Source organism: Garra rufa, chromosome 17 (genome assembly GCF_049309525.1).
Source record: "Garra rufa chromosome 17, GarRuf1.0, whole genome shotgun sequence".
Taxonomy (NCBI): domain Eukaryota; kingdom Metazoa; phylum Chordata; class Actinopteri; order Cypriniformes; family Cyprinidae; genus Garra; species Garra rufa.
Window position 1 is genome coordinate 35,353,069 of NC_133377.1, and position 22,533 is coordinate 35,375,601.

At 36.7% G+C, this 22,533-nt stretch overlaps 1 protein-coding gene across 2 annotated transcripts in view; it reads right to left on the reverse strand.

Moving 5' to 3' along the window:
• oxr1b (oxidation resistance 1b) overlaps positions 1 to 22,533 on the reverse strand; it is a 78,751-nt gene that overhangs the window by 45,368 nt on the left and 10,850 nt on the right. For both annotated transcript variants that reach the window (XM_073821400.1, XM_073821399.1), the window contains exon 3: positions 8,650 to 8,846. In XM_073821400.1, coding sequence (XP_073677501.1) covers positions 8,650 to 8,846 — 197 coding nt within the window. The remainder of the gene's footprint in view (positions 1 to 8,649; positions 8,847 to 22,533) is intronic.

The window sequence follows — 22,533 nt, forward strand, 5'->3', positions numbered from 1 at the left end:
GGTTGAACCACTGATGTCATATGGACTATTTCAACAATATCCTTACTACCTTTCTGGGCCTTGAACATACAGTAGTTGTGTTGCTGGCAGAGTCACAAATCTCTTGGATTTCATCAAAAATATCTTAATTTGTGTTCCAAGGATGAACTAAGGTCTTATGGGTTTAGAACGACATGAGGGTGATCGTGCATTAATGACAGAATTTAAATTTTTGAGTGAACTACCCCTTTAATGATTAAAACGGTTTATTGCGTCAACATCCATTCCAGAGAATACTCAAGAATTCACATTTTCTGCATTTTCTGTCAAAGTCATTAGTGAAACTAAAATAACCCTGCACAGAGTCAGCACCAGTCCATGCAAACTAAGGGGCATTTGCGTTTCTAGAGTGGGCCACAACAGAAATTGCATTCTGAAGGATTCCCCTTGGCGGAAATTGGCAAGGTAGTGGGGGCACATAGACCAAAGTGACTGGGCCAGGTCCCCTCTGGCCCACTTGTGGCATCGACACTGACCCTGAACAGCGTAAACAGTGTAAGATTTTTATTGTTTTTGAAGGAAGTCTGACATATTGGAAAGGCTGCATTTACTTGATCAAAAATACAGCAAAACAATTATATTGTGAAAAATTATTACCATTTTCTATTATAACATATTTTAAAATGTTGAATTTTCAGAATTTTCAGCATCATTACTCAAGTCTTCAGTGTCACACGATCCTTCTTGATCTCATGCTCAAGAAACATTTTTTTATTGTCAGTGTTAAAATGCATTCCTTCCTGAAAAAAATTATTTGTTTCTTAAAAAAAATGGATAAAAAAAATAATAATAATCCTACTAACCAAAAACAGCAGTGTATACCAAAATCTGAACTTTCAGCTGACACAAGCAGCCCACAAACCCTGGCCTAAAGGACAACTGACAGCAAATCTTTTCACACATCCCTTTTACTACCTCAGGACAACAAATCATGCTCTCAGCCTCTGATTATCTTGGCACCTCCGGCCATGACAGAATATTTTTAGAAGCAGGTTCCCACTAGTGGCGGAAATGGCTCCCTGACTGATACCCGTGAGCAGATGCCTTCACAGACGCTCACCGACGGGGGTGAAGGGTCTTTGGGTGAGAATGGATGGTGTCCACTGTGGCACGGGCTTCCTGCAGAGTTTCGTTTCAATTCACCCCAGACAAACTAATCAGGCTCACTTGGAAAAGTGCAAGGTGGCGAAGTTTGAACTAGATCTTTGGGAGAAGAACTAACTTCTGGAACCTGAATTTTCAAACCAAATATAATTAAATAATACCTTCCAATTTTCAAATGACAAGTTCTTCGAAAGAAAACCATCACCTCTATCTAACTAGAGTGTGCATAAACTCATTCTCATTAAAAGTCCATCCGAGGGATGATATACCTCCCGACTGGCCGGTCTTAACTGGTTCTTCGTTATTCAAAGATTAAAGGAAGCTGGAGTGCCAATTAAAGTCATTCTTTCTCAGTGTAAGCCTGATGTAAAGACAGCGTACCAGGACTGTTTGAAATGCCAGCTGCACACTTCAACACAAATGAGACTCTAGGGACTCCTCTGTCAAAGTACCTGAGCTAGAGGCTGGGAGGTGCTGAGGATACAGCTTTCGCATTAAACACGACACATGCAGGCCAATTTATTCTGTGGTGTCCCTTTTGTCCCATAAATGTCCCATCATAATGAAACTGCAAGGGCCAGCAGTTTAAGCCAAGCATTAAAGGGACCAGATATTGAAAAGGGGATTTGACGTGCTCTTTTGAAATAAACGAGTTCAGTGCACCGTTTGGACACTGCCTTTCAAGACCTTCTAAATGAATACTAAAGGCCATGATATACTTATTTTTTGTTCTTTACTTACGGGTAAAAAGAAGTTTGAAATACCAGTGCAGCTTTATTAATGAACATCCCATCTGTTCACACAAAATCCAATCCAAAAGGTCTTACAGGTTTGGAATGACATGAGGGTGAGTAATTAATGACTAATAATTGTTGTGTGTGTGTGTGTGCACCTGGTATTCATCACGTTGTGGGGACCAAATGTCCCCACAAGGATAGGAATACCAGTAGATTTTGACCTTGTGGGGACATTTCTCAGGTCCCCATGAGGAAACAGGCTTATAAATCATGCACAATGAGTTTTTTTGATAAAGTAAAAGTATGCACAATCTCCTGTGAGGGCTAGGTTTAGGGCGATAGAAAATACGGTTTGTACAGTATAAAAACCATTACGCCTATGGAATGTCCCCATAAAACATGTAAACCCAACATGTGTGTGTGTGTGTGTGTGTGTGTGTGTGTGTGTGTGTGAGAACTAACTCTTTAAGAAAGCATCTGGCAATGTGGATATGCTTGCATAAGCTCTGCAATTCAGCACTCCAGTCAGGTTGCATCACATTAACATACAATAAATTGCTTTAAAAAGCAAACAGCTTTACAGTGCTAAATATGTAAAAAAAACAACCACTTCAATTTCTACTATAAAGGAGCTCTGCAGTGCATTCATGTTTTCGTTCACGCCTGACCTCAATGGACTGAACAGATCAAATAGACCAGAGAAAATTCTAAATATTCTAAACTGTGCTAAATTATATATATATATATATATATATATATATATAGTTTTAAGTAGCAAGGGTATATTTGTAGCAAACTAGCAATAGCCAAAAATACATAGTATGGGTCAAAATGATAAATTTTTCTTTAATGTAAAAAATTACTTACATAACAAAAATGTACAGATAATGTACTTACCTCCTTGTCATCCAAGATGTTCATGTCCTTTATTCTTCAGTCATAAAGAAATTATGCTTTTTTCGAGGAAAACATTTTAGGATTGCTCTCCATATAGCGGACTTCTGTGGTGCCCATGAGTTTGAACTTCCAAAATGCAGTTTAAATGCAGATTCAAAAAGCTCTAAACGATTCCAGCCGAAAAAGAAGGGTCTTCTCTGGCGAAACAATCGGTTATTTAAAAAAAAAAAAAATTACAATTTATATACTTTTTAATCTCAAATGCCTGTCTTGTCTAGCTCTGCGTGAACTCTGTGTATTCCGGTTCATGACAGTTAGGGTTTGTCAAAAAGTTGGAGGAGAAAATGAGATGGGACTTTAACCTACCCTAACTGTCTTGAACCAGAATACACAGAGTACACGCAGAGCTAGATAAGAAAAGCATTTGTGGTTAAAAAGTATGTAAATTGTCAATTTTTTTAGAACATAACATTCTTCATTGTCTGGGATCGTTTAGAGCCCTTTAAAGCTGCATTTAAACTGCATTTTGGAAGGTTAAACTCACGGGCACCATAGAAGCCCACTGTATGGAGAGAAATCCTGAAACGTTTTCCTCAAAAAACACGATTTTCAAATACATCATCTGAAAGCTGAATAAATATGCTTTCCATTGATGTATAAATCTCAGTTTTTAAAAAAACTGATCCTTATGACTGGTTTTGTAGTCCAGGGTCATATAAAAAATAGCAGCATGTTGGCTTGCAGTTACATGACAATTTTATACTTAACTATTACTTACAGAAAAATAACTGGTCTCACATAAATAAAATAATTGATGGCCTTTATTTTAACGACTGTCAGCACATCAGGCTGACAAATGTTTATCTAGCAGGAGGATATGGTCACCTAAATAAAAACTCTTACTCTTCAAGGCGGCAGAGTAAAACCACTTTTGTTTTTTGATTCATGTCTGCATATGCACTCAGGATTGCAGCATTTGTTATCTTGCAGTGAGATTCACCGGAGGCGAAAGCAGAGAGGCCCTGAAAAGTGTTTAGGTCAGCTATGAGAAACACCAACTCAGCAGTCCACCGTCTTCTCCTATCACCTGTCACATTATAGGAAAGGGGAGCAGGACTCCCGAGTCATTACATGGATTTATAAACTGCTGTCAATCAGAGCGCCCGTCACTCCCTTCACTCTGCGGCTGTGGGGTTGTACGAGTTTCTCAAATTAAGTCGTACTGGAGTGTCTCCACAGCTTTGAATTGCTTTAGGAGTGGAGATTGATTATTTCTGAAAAGCAGAGGTAAATCATAAAATCCTGGTGGGACTATTTTTTATATTATTTAATTGTGACCCTGGAGCACAAAACCAGTCATAAGGGTACATTTTCTGAAACTGCTATTTATACATCATCTGAAAGATGAATAAATAAGCTTTGTTTGGATAGGACAATATTTGGCCGAGATACAACAACTATATGAAAATCTGGAATCTGATGGTGCAAAAAAATAAATAAATAAATAAATTCTAAATATTGAGAAAATCACCTTTAAAGTTGTCCAAGTAAAGTTCTTAGCAATGTATATTACTAACCAAAAACCAAAAGTTCTGATATATTTACAGTAGAAAATGTACAAAATATCTTTATGGAACATGATCTTTACTTAATATCCTGATGATTTTTGGCATAAAAGAAAAATCCATAATTTTGACCCATACAATTTTTGCCTATTGCTACAAATATACCTGTGTGGTCCCAGGGTCACAGTTGTGTTATTTATAATATGTTTTACATGTCAGTTTTAAAGTGGGATGGTGCATTTATTACAGTAATAAAACAGCCAGTCTGGAATCAGTATAAATCACATTTAGTGAATCAACCAATAAGAAATGAATCCAGCGCTTCACATAAAGCTTCATATATTGAGTCAAATTATTCTTGCACATAGCGGCCTCACTTTGCTTCTACAATAAATCTGTGATACATGCCATGTAATCTGCCTGAGCTGCAAAATAGCATTCAAAATGCATTGTTTATACAGCAGTTTACATCAATAAAAATCTATGAAGAAAATCAAAAAAGTACTCCAATATGAGAAGACAAGCTCTTTCCTTTGTTATTCCACTTCAGAATGCTCGATTTAGGTAACTTTTATAGCCCTGAAACTTGATTTGACAGCTGGCATGATGCCTGGTAAAAGTAGGCCACATTTATATCACAAGATAACGCACCCACAGGCAATTGTGTCCATGCTTTCATTATTTATATTATTTATTTTTATATTATTTTATATAATGATAATAAATGTACAAATTAAAACTAAATAATTAATACTTATTTGAAATACACAAGTTTAATTCAAAGCATCTTATTAATTAATCTGCACTGTTTACATTTCAGTAATTTATTACCTGTAGTGTACATACTGCAAGTTTAAAACACCCTCTGCTGGCTCATTTCAGTAGTGTATGCAAATTTTTTAAAGTCTCCTATGCTCAAAGTTCCATTTATTTGATCAAAAATACAGAAGTAAAAAAAGTAACATAATATTATTGCAATTCAGAAAAAACATTAAAATATTATTTATTTTTTGTGATGCAAGGCTGAATTTTCATCAGCCATTACTCTAGTCTTCAGTGTCACATGATCCTTCAGAAATCATTCTTACATACTTACAGCATGACAGAATGATTTCAGAAGGATCATGTAACACTGAATACTGGAGTAATGATGCTGAAAATTCAGCTTTGCATCACCGAAATAAATAATATTTTAAAAGTATATTAAAATAGAAAACCACTATTGTGTAGTTTTCTAATGTATTGTATCTAATGTATTTTTAATTAAATAAACGCAGCCTGGATTAGCAGAAAGGTCTCCTTTAAAAAGCAGACAGACAGACCAACCATTATTTTTGTGGAATTATGACTTCACAGACATTGGTCAAGTCTGTAAGCTTTTACAGTATCATCCAAAAAGAAAACAAATAAATACAATATTTTACATGGCATTTACTATATAGAGTATGGGGAAATAACACTTGCAATTTCCATCAGTTCCATTTTAGTGTTTTTGCTATCCATTGCAATCCACTTGAGAAGATTACTTTTTTCTTTTTTAGTGTGTATGCGTGCATTTTTGAGGGAGCCACATACGAGAGGTAATTCAGAGCGGTTCGGTTCAATCTCCAATACACGCACACAGCTTTAAAAGGCTTTAAAAGCCAAGACTGCCGCACTGTGCTTTTTCTTTTAACCCCTGATGGTTCTGAAAACAGACAGAAAGCATCCAGGACAACAAATGTACTGATTGCATCATGTTCACAGAACAACCTGATCCATTAGATGTACATTGTAGAAATTTATAAAGCCTCTGGAAAAAGTCCCACATCCAAGTCACACTGATAAAACATTCATAAAAGGTATGTATATGAACTCAGATGTGATACTGCTTAAGACAGTGAACAAATCACCATGATTAACAGCCTAATTAGTTTGTCTTGCGGCATCTAGTAAACTAGACCGGCAGAGATCTGATCAAAGGGCTTTGATTAAAAGATTTTCTCGACAGAAAGTTAATTGGGAGAGACGCCCGACTGCTGGAGAACTAATAGCAGAACTGCATCATCAGTCCCATGAGACTGAACTGAAGCCTCTGGCTGGCGTCGACCCTGCCCTGCAGGTAACAATGAGAAACATTAGCCGTAACGGAAGCAATGCTGGGATGTCACAAAATACCTCCAGTATCTGTCCTTTGGGAAAAATCTTGCTGAAGTCATTACTGCATGCTCACAAGGTTAACCGAGCTTGCTGTCTGGCTGTCTGGGAATGAAACGACACAAAATGCACGTTTACTTGCTCACCCTGAGAGTACAGGTGCATTTATTCACCTAAAATGCTCCTAAAATGGGGTTTAGGAAGTCTGATGCATCACAGCTATTTGTAGTCGTGCTCAAGAGATCAGAAGCAGTTTGAAAAAAGCTTGAAAAAGCAGGACTAGCGGAAATTTTTAAGTTCAATATTGCAGATGCGCTTGCGATTTCAAGAAAAAATTTTCAGAAAAGATTTTCAGAAAAAAGTAAAAAAAAAAAGAGAGAATTCTGAGAAAAAAAGTCAGAATTGTGAGACAAACTCACAATTCTGACTTTTTTTTCTCAGAATTGAATACAAACTCACAATTTGGACTTTTTTCTTGCACTTGCGAGTTTATATCTACCAACTCTGACTTTTTTTTTTAGAACTGCATGATAAACACAATTGCAAGAAATAAAGTCAGAATTGCAAGATATAAACTCACAATAAATATAAAGATATAAACTCGTTACTTTTTTCACAGAACTGTGTGATACAAACTCTGACTTACCTCAGAAGAGCGTGACATAAACTCACAATTGAGAGAAATAAACTACTTTATCAATTGCAAAAGACAAATTCACAATTCTGACTTCAAAATTGTGTGATAAACTTTTAAGCAATAAGCAATTCTGAATTTTTTTTTACACAGAAGTACGTGATATAAACTCACAATTGTGAGAAATAAATTAAGAATTGCACATTGTAACAGAATTGTAACGTTTTTTCTCAGAATTGGAAAATATAAAAACTCAATTCTGACTTTTTTTCTTGCAAATGCAATTCAGACCTTTTCCTTAGAACTGTGAGATAAACTCACAACGGTGAACTATAGTCCAATTTTGAAGGAAAAAAAAAAAAAGAGACCAATGTTCTCAGAATTGCGAGTTTGTATCTCACAATTCTGACTTAACTCGCAATTGCCTGTTATAAAGTCACAATTGCGAAACGAACTTGCAATTCTGAGAAAAGTCAGAACTGTGAGTTTATATCTCGCAATTCTGACTTTATTTCTCTTAACTTTTTTTTTATTTTTTATTCAGTGGCAGAATTAGGCTTTCATAAAATGTATAAATGCTACAAATGAGTTTAATTTCAAATGAATTCTGTTCCTTTTATTCAACAAAGAATCCTGAAAAATATGTATCATGGTTTCCATAAGCAACTGTTTTTAACATTGATAATACGAAGAAATGTTTCTTAAGGCAGCAAATCAGCGTGAGAATTATTTCAAAATGTATTAAAATGGAAATAATTTTAAATTGCAATAATATTTCATGATATTACTGTTTTTACTGCATTTTTGAACAAATAAATGCAGTCTTAGTAAGCATAAGAGACTTCTTTCAAAAATATTAAAGAACCATTCTGACCACAAACTTTTAAATGGTAGAGTACATCTTTCAAAAAGATGAAAAGACAGAGTATATCCCTTTGAAATGCCCAGATTCATCAAGATGCTACAGTCAGGGTTAAAGTGTGTTTATTAAGGTTACTGTAAGGATTCTCCGTCTGAGACTAGAGCACCTCCTGCAACTCAAGAGTAATTACTCTGTGTGTCTGTGAGTGTGTGTGGAGGTCCACAGAGGGATGAGATCCTCTTTTCTCCTCTGATTACAGTCTCAATGGTATCCGTTTTCCTCTTACCGCAGGACTAGCCAGCCAGTTCCTGTGCCAACAGTGGATTAAGCATAACTAATAAGTCTCACTGGACTATTCCTTTCCATTGTCCATTGTAAGAATGTTAATGTTACAGTGTTCGATTTGGACTAGACTGGGATCTTCCTCTAAGATGTTTTCTAATGCACCATAACGCATTCAGCAAGTAATTCTGCACCCTAAAAATCATTAAGTATTTATAATTAGATTAAAAGCAAACAACAAATACATTGTGAGCTCAATAAAATAAAAATTAAATGATAAAATACAACAGAAATAATAAAAGGCTTGAGAAGCCACAGGAAACCTGTACCTAAAGAGCAGACTGAAGCGTAATAAAACAGGGCAGAAAGGTTATTGAAGAAGACTTCACGCACCAATGGTATATCCTCGCTTGAGCTCTCCACGTCGAGGACTACGAGCTTTCTGGATGTTGGTGGTATTGATCTCCTTTTCTTCACTTATGGCTGATCTGGCCACATTCTGTATGAGGGGAGACGCCAGCAGGTCTTTGACGAGAGAACCAGCATAACCCTCATCAGGGATGTCCACTGACTGAGACTTCTTCTTCAACCTAGAATAAACAAAGGAAAATAATATGCATTCAATTTAAAAAACTATTTTTGCAATAAATCTTTTCATTTATTTTTTATACATTTTAAAATAAATTTATTATTTTGTTTTATTTACTATTGTTTTATTTTAATTAATTCTTCACCATTTTGTGTCATTTATTTTATCAATACGTTATTATATGATTATTTTATTATTTTATTTTATTCACTATTTTTATTCTTTAATTTTCTTTTCTTTTATTATTATTGTATTCTTTTATTTTATTATATTCTTTTATTATCCTTTTTTATTCTTTTATTTTTATTCCTACATTTTATTTTATTCTCTAATTTTATTTTATTTTTTATATTTTATTTTACACAAACACTACCATTTACAAGTCTGGGGTACTGGGGATAAATCCTGAAAAGTTTATTTTATTTTATTACTTTATTCACCATTATTTTATTATAGTATTTTATTTTATTTTTATTTTATTTATCATTTAATTTTATTTCATTTTATTATATTTACTTTTTTTTATTTTATATTCTTTTATTTTATTATTACTTAATTTTATTATTATTATAATTATTATTGTATTATATTATTTTATTTTATTTACAATTTTTATTTTATTTTATTTTTTATTATATTCTTTTTTTATTTAATTTAATTTCATTTAATTTTATGTTGTTTTATTTTACACAAATACTACCATTTAAAAGTCTGGGATACTTAAAACAAATCTTTCTAAAATAAATCCAGAAAAAGTTTAGTTTAATTTAATTTTATTTTATTTTATTACTTCATTTACTATTATTTTATTACAGTATTTTACTTATTTACTATAATTTTATTCTATTTTATTATTTTATTACATTCTTTATTTTATTGTATTATATTCTTTTATTTTATATTTTATCGTGACTTTATTATATAATATATTTTTTACTATTTTTATTTTATTCTATTATTTTATTCTATGCTTTTTTTCTTTAATTTAATTTTATTCTTTGATAATATTATTTTATTTAATTTTATGTTGTTTTATTTTACACAAACACTACTATTTAAAAGTCTGGGGTACTTTAAAAAAACTCTTATTAAAATAAATCCTTAAAAGTTCATTTTATTTTATTTTATTACTTTATTTTAATACATTATTTTCTTTTCTATTATTTTATTATTTTTATTTTATGCTGTTTTTTATTTTTCATTTATTAAAATAAATCCTTAAAAGTTTATTTTATTTTATTACTTAATTTACTATTATTTTATTACAGTATTTTATTTTATTCTATTTTATTATTTTATTTGCTGTTGTTTTATTTTACACAATCTCTACCATTTAAAAGTCTAGGGTACTATTTTTTAATTCAAAATCTATTTTTTCCAGATGTTTTAATGTCTCTATACAAACACAGCATCTATAGCACCAAGCATTTTTCCTGGAATACCACACAAAGTCAATACATATTGCATTCTGCTTAATTTGCAGAGTGCTTAAAAGTAGCATTCCGTAAACATTTTTAGTGAATTTGTCCCTGACAGTTCTTTTAGAGACGCTGCAGTAAAGCAGGAAGCCGACAACCAATGCCTACAGACAGCACAAATGATAGAGACAGACAGGCAGCCCTGTCCAGATGAAGTGACCTAGATTAAGAGAGAACCATCTAAAGACACACACTCACTCATTCACCCGAGCAATGAGCTCAAGACACACAACTCCAGGACAACAGAAAGCATAATACTGCTAAGATGACTTTATAGGTCCTTTTAGTTCAACTTTGATATCAATATTGAGATGCGTCATGGAAATGTCAATAAACACTTACAAACTAAAGCAGATCGCTAAAGGATGTTGCTGTTGACACTAGTGAAGGTGGCTTTATTCTCATGGCTATATCAGGCTTCATTCTTACGGCTAGATCACCTGCTTTTATTGGCCCAGGGAGACATTAAAACGCCATAAATCTGTGCTGAACTTATCAGCTAATGGACTCGCTTTCATTTACAACAGGCAATTGTCACGGTAAACGTGAAACTGCTCACCAGAAGCCTTTTACATGTCAACAGCATTCAAGCTTTATCTAAGAGTTTATCAACACACCCAGGTAACCATTCATCTGCTGAAAGACCTACTGCTGTATTTGGTGCAAGAACTTCCAATACAAACTAAAGAAACTGTGCACAGCTACCTTACATGGAAAATATCCTGAAAGCATCATTTCAGAATTCCTATATACTGATTTACACCTTTCCTGGTATTTGAGGTTTTACATCAACTGCATACTAAAAACTTGAGAGATGAAGTCACAGTTTTGTAAATTTCCTAATATTTCCCAGCTTTTCCATGATCATGAGAATGTTCTTACTCTCAGGAGTCCTTGATCAATATTTTACAGTCAAGCATTACAATACCATATGTAAATTAGCTGATTAAAATGGCTGGTAATCTTAAAATAAAAAAATAAAAATAAATAAATAAAAAATAAATAAATAAAAATATGTTTGGATGGAAGAAATAAAAGAAACAAAAATAAGAAAATAAGATAATAGAAAAAGAAAAGAAAAAATATAAGATACAATTAAATAAATAATTACAAACAAAATCAAATTTAAAAAAAAATCAGAAAAAACAAAATAAGAAAATATAATAAACAAAATATTAAACAAAATATTAAATAAAACATTATGCAAAAATAAAATACAAAATAAGAAATAAGACATAAGAAAAAAAAAAGAAAAAAAAGGAAAAAAAAATAATAATAAAATAATAAATAAAATAAAAATGTGGATGTTTGGATGGAAGAAATAAAATAAAAATAAAAAATAAAAATAAGAAAATAAAATAAGATAAAATAAAAATTAACTAAGAAATAAGTAATATAAGATAGAAAAATGAAATAAGAAAAAAATAAAAGAAAATATTAGAAATAAAACATTTTAAAAGTATTAAATAAAAAAATAAAATAAGAAATCAGCATTAAATAAAAATAAATATATATGAAAAAAAAAAAAAAAAAAAATCACAAAACAGTTCACGTAATTCGAAAAAGGAATATTTAGCAAAACTGCAATGAAAACAGTAGCTGCGTTTCCATTACCCTTCAAACTGCACAAATTAAAATTGCGAATTAAAAATGTGCCCAGTGGAAACAAAAACTCATATATATATATATATATATATATATTAGTGGTGGGCATAGATTAATTTTTTTAATCTAGATTAATCTAGATTAAATCTTGAAATTAATCTAGATTAATCTAGATTAAAATGGCTAATTTGAATTCTGCTGAAGGCATTCAGAATATGTGTGCTACCCAAATAATGACTAAAAGTAAGTCTTTGAGAACCGGTTTCTCAAGCCAGGTGGCGCGTTAGACCAGGTGCTCATCTCCTGCTTCCAAAAAATGCATTACAAACTGCTTGACAATTGCATTTACAAAACAATTAACTATACAAACTTGTGTAACCAAGTACTTCTGCGCAAAAGGCTGTACGACGTGCACGTTCAAGTAAAAAACACAGGCGCGCGGGTATGGATAGCCTTTCTGCGTGCATAGTCTTCCAATAAACTGCGTTGCTTTTAGAAGCGTCAATTCAGTTGTTGCATATAGTTAAATGTCTTTATTTCGGGATTATCAAAGTAAATTATAACTCAAATTTGAGATTTTACTGGGGCACAGCAGATTTTCACTGGGGCACGTGCCCCAGTAAAAAGGGTCTAGCAACGCACGCACCTGCCCTGAAGCGGCTTCATAACTGCATCCATGTCTGCGCGTCTCATTTGTGGTCATTTCACAGAAGTTGAAGACTTGTTCTCGCCCCCTACAGTGCAATTCAACTACATATACGTCATCCGCGCTAAAATATCAAGGTGAAAGTCATCATATCTTACGTAGTTTAGACTCAGCTCCCAACCCAACTTTAAGAATAGATTAACGGCGATATTTTTTTTATCGCGCGATATGAGTCTCACGTTAACGCAGCACGTTAACGCCGATAACGGCCCACCACTAATATATATATATATATATATATATATATATATATATATATATATATCGCAAAACAGTTATTTTTTTTTAAATAAATAAAAGATAAAATAATAAAATAAAATAAATATAAAATTAAAAATTAAATAGAATAAAGAAAAAACTAAATAAAATAAAAAATACAATTAAATAAAACACGAAATAAAAAACAAAAAATAAATAAAAATTATAAATTAAATTAAGAAAATATAAAGTAAGAAAAAAAAAAAAAAACAGTAAATAAAATGAAAAAATAAAATAACATAAAAATAAAGTATTAAATAAAATAAAAAATTAAATAAGAAATAAAAAATAAAATAACCCCACAACCAAAATAAAATTCAAAGAGTCCAATACAATACTTTCCATTACGTGTCTGTCACGATGTGCAGGGGAGACGAGGAGCCAGGAGAACAAACGCAGGAGAAGGAAATCCAATAAACACTATTTATTTACAAAACAAACAGGGAACAAAACCATTACAAAACAAAACCAGAGGAGCAGAACAAACACCATGAGACGTTATCGACTGACATTGAAACTGAGGAAACAAACAACTTAAATAGGAGTGGCAGGGGGTGTAGCAAATTACAGACAGGTGAACAAAATCAAAGCTAATACGGACAAACCAAATGACACAGAGTAACAGGGGAAGACAAAGGGAAAAACCAACTGAAGTTCAAGTGAGGGGGGGGGAAACACTAGGAAACACTGAACAGAACAGGCACAATCCTGACATTACCCCCCCCCCCTCCCCCGAAGGCGCGTCTCGCGCCTAATAACATCCATAGGGGAGGGAGGGTGGGCGCCCTGGAGACCGCTAGGTAGGGACTCAGGGGACACAGGATATTGGGGTGGTCTCCAGGGCGGATCTGGGAGCTCAGGGGGCCATGGCCGGGTAACCAGTCCAGGAGGCCACGGTGGGTCTGGGAGCTCAGGGGGCCATGGCCGGGTAACCAGTCCAGGAGGCCACGGTGGGTCTGGGAGCTCAGGGGGCCATGGCCGGGTAAACAGTCCAGGTGGCCATGGCGGATCTGGGGGCTCAGGAAGTCATGGCCGAGTAAACAGTCCAGGCGGCCATGGCGGATCTGGGGGCTCAGGAAGCCATGGCCGGGTAAACAGTCCAGTTGGCTATGGCCGGGTCAATAGTCCAGGTGGCCATGGCTGATCAGGGGAGTAGCCCCCCCCCCAAAATTTTCTTGGGGGAACCTAGGGCATCGTCCACCCAGGAGAGCATGGAAGGGCGCGCAGGAGAGAGCTCCGGCTCTGGAGGGCGCGCAGGAGAGAGCTCCGGCTCTGGAGGGCGCGCAGGAGAGAGCTCCGGCTCTGGAGGGCGCGCAGGAGGATGCGCTGGAGGAGGCGTCGGCTCTGGAGGGCGCTCTTGAGGAGCGTGCTCTGAACGGCGCTCTAGACGGCGCTCGGGGCAGGCAGGCTCTGGAGGGCTGGACGACCCCAGCGGAGACTCTGGAAGGCTGGGCGTCTCCAGCGGAGACTTGGGGAGAGCAGGCTCTGGGCGAGCGGTCACTGGAGGGCGCTCAGGCGGCGCGGTCACTGGAGGGCTGGGCGGAACCAGCGGAGACTCTGGAAGGCTGGGCGGAACCAGCGGAGACTCTGGAAGGCTGGGCGGAACCAGCGGAGACTCAGGCTTGGTGGCCATCTTGGCCGGGGATTCAGGCTCGGCGACCATCTTGGCCGGGAACTCAGCAACGGCGGCCATCTTGGCCGGGGACTCAGGCTTGGCGGCCATCTTGGCCGGGGACTCAGGAACGATGGCCATCTTGGCCGGGGACTCAGGAATGACGGCCATCTTGGCCGGGGACTCAGGAACGACGGCCATCTTGGCCGGGGACTCAGGAACGGCGGCCATCTTGGCCGGGGACTCAGGAACGGCGGCCATCTTGGCCGGGGACTCAGGCTTGACGGCAGCCATCTTGGCCGGGGACTCAGGCTTGACGGCAGCCATCTTGGCCGGGAACTCAGGAACTGCAGCCATCTTGGCCGGGAACTCAGGAACGGCAGCCATCTTGGCCGGGAACTCAGGAACGGCAGCCATCTTGGCTGGGAACTCAGGAACGGCAGCCATCTTGGGTGCAGACTCTGACATGGAAGCCATCTTGCCTGCAGACTCTGGTGTGGCAGCCATCTTGAGGGCTGCTAGTAACATGGTGGCCATCTTGTGAGCTGGCGCTGGCTCGGCGGCTGACAGGCTTGATAGCGGAGAGGAAGCCTGAGGTACTGGGCGGAGGACCATCGTGGAGCTTAGGAGAACTTGGGGACACGTGGGAGGCAAGGAGGGAGTGAGGTCGCTAGAGTGATATGCGGAGAGTTTTGGCTTTTGGTGAGATGGGGTGACTGCATGCCTCCAGATGGGAGGAGGATTACCATCCTCCACCTCAACTTGGAAATTGGAACCACATAAATCGAGAACAAAGTTGACAAAATCTGCTTCGGGACGATAGCAATCATTAGGAGTAATCTTTTGAAACAAAAAATCATCTTTGAGTCCCATCTGGAAGCATGCGTTTATCATTTTGTCACTCCATCTCACCAGATGGTAAACACTCAAAAACTCCTCCACATATTCCTCCAGCGAACGCTCACCTTGTTGAATGTTCAGGAGGAGGTCCTCAGCCCAGGTCATGTTGTTCGGGTCAGTCGATCTGTCACGATGTGCAGGGGAGACGAGGAGCCAGGAGAACAAACGCAGGAGAAGGAAATCCAATAAACACATTTATTTACAAAACAAACAGGGAACAAAACCATTACAAAACAAAACCCGAGGAGCAGAACAAACACCATGAGACGTTATCGACTGACATTGAAACTGAGGATACAAACAACTTAAATAGGAGTGGCAGGGGGTGTAGCAAATTACAGACAGGTGAACAAAATCAAAGCTAATAGGGACAAACCAAATGACACAGAGTAACAGGGGAAGACAAAGGGAAAAACCAACTGAAGTTCAAGTGAGGGGGGGGAAACACTAGGAAACACTGAACAGAACAGGCACAATCCTGACAGTGTCATTTTAAGGTTAAGTTACAAAAGATTATTATAGCGTGCAAAGCTAAAATTTATCATTCATAATACATCTGCATCAGCGTGGAACATGTTTAACGAGGGGAAAGGCAGCATTAATAAAGATTATGACAGATTTTAAGCTGCTCAAACTCCTGCTGACTAAAACTCCTTAAATATTACATAACAGCGGCAGGTGTTAAATCGATACCCTATGGGTGCTGATCTTATTAGACAGTAAAATATTAACCAACATTAATCTCAGAGTTACTATTCAGATTTATACCTAAATGTCTTGTACCTATAAAGGATGACTGAAAGATTTTTCAAATATTTCCCCATTGAAAAAAAAAACTAAGGGATTTGCAGTAAGCAACATCATAAAAATCACAGAGAAGACCTTAGCAATCTCAAAGGAACTCTCTGGCATTACAATGCAATACAATGTCAACAAAAGACAACAGATGCAAAGTAGATGTACATTTTTGTAATGAAATTGTTAAATCTGGCAGTTAGCTTGTAATTGCACAGACCTGATGATAATATGAGGAATATTAAAATATTCACACTTTGTGCCTTTGTCGAACTGAGATTCTGACATCAAAGTCTAGAACTGGGTCACTGTTGAATATATTGTACAAAAACAAACACTAACAAAAAGAAAAGGACTACTGGGGAGACGTCTGTTTTCACAAAGCCAAGACGGAAATACACAGTTGAATCTAAAATAAAGATTTCTGCAACAAATAAGATCTGAAGTGCTGCCATAAATAGAGAGATTGTAACTGAACTGTTTATGCAGCAATTGATTTGCATGACTTGGCTTTCTATTACTTTTTTCCATGTGCGATGGCAATTTTAGATGCACATTCATCATGACATCCTTAGAACTTAGACTCTTTTAATGAGGCTGTAGTACTGCTGTACTAAAGCAGTATTTGTTTCTTAAAGAAGTGGTGATGAGTCATGACCCAAAAATTGCCAACCTGTTCTGATAAGGTCATGTTCATCAGGGGAAATTAAAATAAAATAAAATAAAATAAAATAATGAATAGTAAAAAAAAATTAAAGTAAATTAAAAAAAAAATATTTTATTTTATTGTGTAATTTTTATTTTATTTTCTACTTTATATATATATATATAAAATATAAAATAAAATATAAAATAAAAATTACACAATAAAATAAAATATAACAAAATAAATAAAATGAAAAAATAAATTATATAATAAAGATAATTCTAAAATTATAAATTAAATTAATAAAGATAATTCTATTTTAAATAAATCAAATAAGAATTTTTAAATAAAAATAAAATATAATACAAAATAAAATAAAACTAAACAAAATATAAAATAAGTTAAAAATAAGATAAAAAATATAATATAAAAATAAAAATAAAATAAAAAATACAATAAGATAAAATAAAATATAAAAATAAGAAAATAAAATAAGATCAAATAAAAAAAGTTAAGATAACATAAAAAAATAAAAATAAGAAATAAAATAATATAAAAATTAAGATAAAAAAATTCTTATTTAAAAAATTAAGAAAATAAAAAATGTAAAATAAGATTAAACAAAAATAAAATAAATAAGAAAATAAATTTACTATATACATGAGAACTTCCAGAGGAAACCAAATGCATGGCTAAATTGCATAGATAAGAAAAGAGGGGAAAATTCTCTTTCTTTTCACCAACTAATTTTCATGCCTTTCTTATCATCAGAGATTGAAACTGGACTTTTCATTTTTACAGCATGAAATTAAAAAGTAATCGGAGAGGCACAACAATCTTTAAAATACTTAAAATTTTTGTTTTATTTCTATTTTGGCCCATAGTTTGCATCAGTCACTCATTATTTGTAATAAAATCTCATCCGAATGCTAAGAAATTCTTTGATTATTCAGTCATATGTAAATATCACCAGACGAAAAGCAGACCTCAAAATATGCAGAATTTAACAAGGCAAGGAAAAAGATATTCAGCATTTCTATTAAAAGCCAGCAGAGACACTAAGACAGAAACCAGAGACCAATCTATTTTTCTGAGAGGTTATTTTGGCCAACCTGTCAAACACAATTCAGATTATTAAAAATGTGCCCTTCAGTTAAAAAACAAAAACAAAAAAACATGACCTTCTCAGATTGTATTCAAGAGTGGCATTTCTCTTGAGATTTGGATGTAATATTAAATGATTTAATATGCTGCAATCAAATGCATATTATTTGCATATATTATTTTTTTGCAATTTCAATATGACTATAAATTGCATTGTTGGATTCAATGTTTATCTCCCCCCTCATCACTCTTGTAACATCTGCCAAGGACTCCAGGCTTATTACGCAAGCACTTGAGTTTCTAGTACAGGCTGCATAATCCACTCTAAGAAAAGTACTTTGTGTTCCTTCATGCTCTCATAGACAGACACTCTTGTTATTGCAAAGTTTCCTGCCTTTCTGTAAAAACACAGACAAGTCAAACTAAATTAAGCAAGGTGGGAGATCTATAACTCTCCAAACGACTATCTAATGGATGAACCACTCCAGGAATAAAAAGATTTGTTACCAATTAAGGAGGGCCTAAAGGCAATTTGTCAGTCACAGTAATTTTTCACAGTTTCACTGGTGACACTAAGGAAATGAAAGTTCCCCTATAAACACTTTTTAAGGTGATATTTAAAGAACCCCAGGGTCTTCTTTCACTTTACAGATCTTTTGCTTAGAGAAAGTTTTAAAGGCTTCCTGAAAAACATAAGACACACTTTCCTTAAGAAGTGCTGTGAATTAGTCGAGTGCTCATTGTTTGTGCGGGTGAAGCGCTGTGGTTAGGCGTCTCTGCACAGCCACAAACTGTGTGCACCTCGGTGTTTATGTTTATAGGATATGCACTACATAGGCTTCACATCAACATGTCCTACTATTGCCTTCCTAAAACACTTTTTTTTGCCCTCTTGCATAATTCAGATGGGACTGCAGGTTTCATTTATCCTGGGGTGACCATATTCTGAGAATCCAAAAAGAGGACACCCTCCCCAGGATGCACCCCCGCCCCCCGTGCTCAATAATAGAAATCACACATTTATTTAAATTCTTATTTAAATTGATTTCCCTTTATTGGCAACAGACACATACTGCCCTCCAAAGGCAAAATGCAGTAACTATGCATTTGGTCAAAATCGAGGCTTAAAATGGACTTTATGAGAACTGTTTTGTCTTGTGGCAAAGTCTCCTGATCAATTTTGTCCCAAAGAAACGAGAGTGTTTCCGAGAAACAAGAGTGTCAACATGTTTGACTAGCTGGCCTAAAAACTTTAAAGGCATTTCTCTGTTTCAGTGTTGGTGTAGTTACTGCACTTTGCTTTTGGAGGCAGCATAGGTGCAGATGGTGCACGATCCCATTTATCACTACCACGAATGAACATCGGGTATTTTTTTTTTTGCAATTCGTCTGTGAAACTACATTTGCGTTTCGGCATGTCAGTGACACACAGCTCTTGCAGCGCAGCTCCTCGTTTGTTTTGTTTCGACAACTGGGTCTTTCACGTCATCAGACAGGTACCTCAGAATAATGCCGGTGGGCAGTGGCTGCATTTAAAATGTTGAATTAATGACGGTCAGTGAAATGAGGTAAAAAACCCGGACATTTTATGATATTTTACAAAATCCCCCCGGACATAATTTTATAGCCAAAAAGGAGGACATGTCCGGGTAAAAGAGGACGTATGGTCACCCTAATTTATCCCGTAAGAAATGGCTTTTATCTTACAACACTGTATCTGTGGAGAATGCATAGCATCGCTTCTACCGGTTATAGTCTTTGCTGTAAAACTTACTGCTGTTAAAGAGGACATCAGATACCCATTTTCCACAAGGTGGTATGATTTTTTTTTTTTTAGGATCTTCATGAAACGTCTGCAACACACTTAGTTTAAAAATGGAATTTTGACTTTATAAAAACTGCCTCTATAACAGATTAGTGGCATATAAATAGTGCTAATGTCATTATATAATGTAATATTTTTAAGTTCTAGGATTTTTTTTTTATATATAACACAGCTATGTCATAATTATTCAACCCCTATTCAACATTGCTGTTTTTAGTCACTTATTTGTATGGTGAGAAAGAATATTGTCTTAAAACACAAGTAAACCTTTAGAAACTCTATTAGAAAACAGAATTAGCTTGAGCTAGCCCGTGCATGTGCTGGAGTTTGAGTAGCTAATATGACAAAGTCAACAGAGCTCTCACAAAAACTATAAAGAAATAGTTTTATTATATAAGAAAGGCAATATGAAGATTTAAGACATTAAAAGTTCCTAGAGACACAGCTGGAAGCCTTATTCCTTAGATTAAAATATGTTACCAGAAAACATTTGAGGGTGTTAGAAAAAAAAAAAAGCCCCAAATCATAAAATGTTTGACCAGGAACTGTGGAAAAACCTGCAATGTACAGAATAAGACTTTCAAGATGACCCAATGAAAGGTGGAAAAACATTTTAATGCAGAGTATAAGATGAACACCAGACAAGTATGGCTTTCATGTTGGGGCATCTTGCTGAATGCTCTTGACCAAGAAGAACATAAAACACTGACTTGAATAAATTCATTTAGATAGTATTCTTCCCTCATCAACCATAAGTAAGATGGATGGAAAAGCCAAATCGTTCATCCGAAAGTGGTTGGGGCTGCCACGGTGCCTATCCGAAACTGGTCTCTTTGGAAAAAACATGCTGCAGCTGCCACTGCAGTCCATACAGCTGGGCTACATGCAAGAAAAGACCAGGTTGGTTCTCGAGCTGAGGGAGTCCCCAGATGAGTCAGTAAGGAACACAAATGCCAAGGTTCCTACTGGCCGTAAGTGGAATGCCCAAACCGAGGTCGATCAAGCTGTCAGTCGGCTACAACACCAGGAGATCATGGGTAGAGTTCAGGCAGGAAGAGCGGGGCTAGGATGGGGAGAGATGCCACGCTTTTGGTCCAAGGCCAGTCGCAAGCAAAGGAAGGAGATGATGGTAGCAGAGGTGACAAGGATGGAGGAGGACCGCTACAAAATCAAGGCTGTGTCGCAGGGTCGACAAGGAAGCTGGACAACCTGGGAGGGAATCATGAACCGAAACATCAGTTGGTCAGACGTGTGGAAGATCCCACAGGCAAGAATTAGCTTCCTTATTCGTTCAACCTACGACACGCTTCCCTGCCCTCGGAACCTCCACCAGTGGTTCGGGAATGAAGAATCCTGCGCACTCTGCAATGCCCCCAACGCAAGTCTCCAGCACATCTTGGCAGGCTGCAAGATCGCTCTCTCACAGGGACGCTACCGCTGGCGCCACGACCAGGTCCTGAGAAAGCTAGCCGAAGTACTGGAGGAGTGTTGACAGGGTAGCAAACAACCACCATCAGCAGAGGACCCCACCATCTTTGTGTCGGAAGGAGGGGTAAGGAGAAGCACTAGGTCAAGAGAAACAGCAAGGCTCTTCTCCTCTAACCAGGAGTGGAACATGAGGGTTGACCTGGACAGGCAGCTCCGGTTCCCCACAGAGATAACCACCACATCTCTCCGGCCAGACATAGTGGTGTGGTCAACCAAGGTAAGATCGGTGCACCTCATTGAGCTCACTGTACCACTGGAGGAGGGGATTGAGGCCGCCTTTGAACGGAAGAAGGCCAAGTACTCAGAGCTCGCTGTTGAGTGCCGGGAGGCTGGCTGGAAGACTACCACCAACCCAGTGGAGGTCGGATGCCGAGGCTTCCTGGGGTTGTCAACCATACGCCTCTTGAGGGAAGCAGGAGTGACCGGAGGGAGGCTAAGGAGGGCAACAAAGGATCTGGCAGAGGAGGCAGAGAAAGGTAGCTTTTGGCTCTGGCTGAGGAGGAAAGATAGGTATTGGGGGAAGAACACCTAACCCCAAACAACAGTTGCAGGGATTACAGCTATCAGCTGCAGGGGGTGACAGGGAGACGTCCCTGTCACTACTCCGCCACCAGGAGACGTTCCAGAATTAAAGGAGCGAAACGTTGGTGAATGGTGGTTTCTGGCTGATGACCCTGCAGCTGACCCATGGGCACTGGAGGAGGTGCGACAGGCAGCAATGCCCAGCAGGTGATAACATCTTCCTGTGCAGTTACTAGAACTCCAGAGGTCTGTTTTATGGAGTGATGTGACCAAACTGGAATTTTTGGACCCATAGATCAGCGGTATGTCTGGTGCAAAAAAAGGCAAAACTTATGAACAGAAGAACAGCAACTCCATGGTCAAACATTGAGGTGGACCAATGTTCTACTGTTGCAGTAAGTGGAAATCAGAACTGTATGAAGGACATATTTGAGGAAGTGTTTTGTGACACCTTTGGTGCAAAGACTGAAGCTAATGATCAATGGACTTTCCTGAAGAACAATCATCCCAAAGTATACATCCAAATCTACTTCTGCTTGGTTCAGGGATCAGTCATAGAATGTTCTTGAGTGGCCTGTTCAGTCTCCAGATTTAATTCTCATTGAAAATATTTGGTTAATTTGAAGAAGTAAAAGTAAAAACCTAAGTTTATCAGTGATCTAAAAGCTTTTTCAGGTGAGGAATGGGAAAAGATTTCAGTAGAGTGGTGACAGAAACTTCTAAGCACTTCCATACAGTGTTTATTAAGA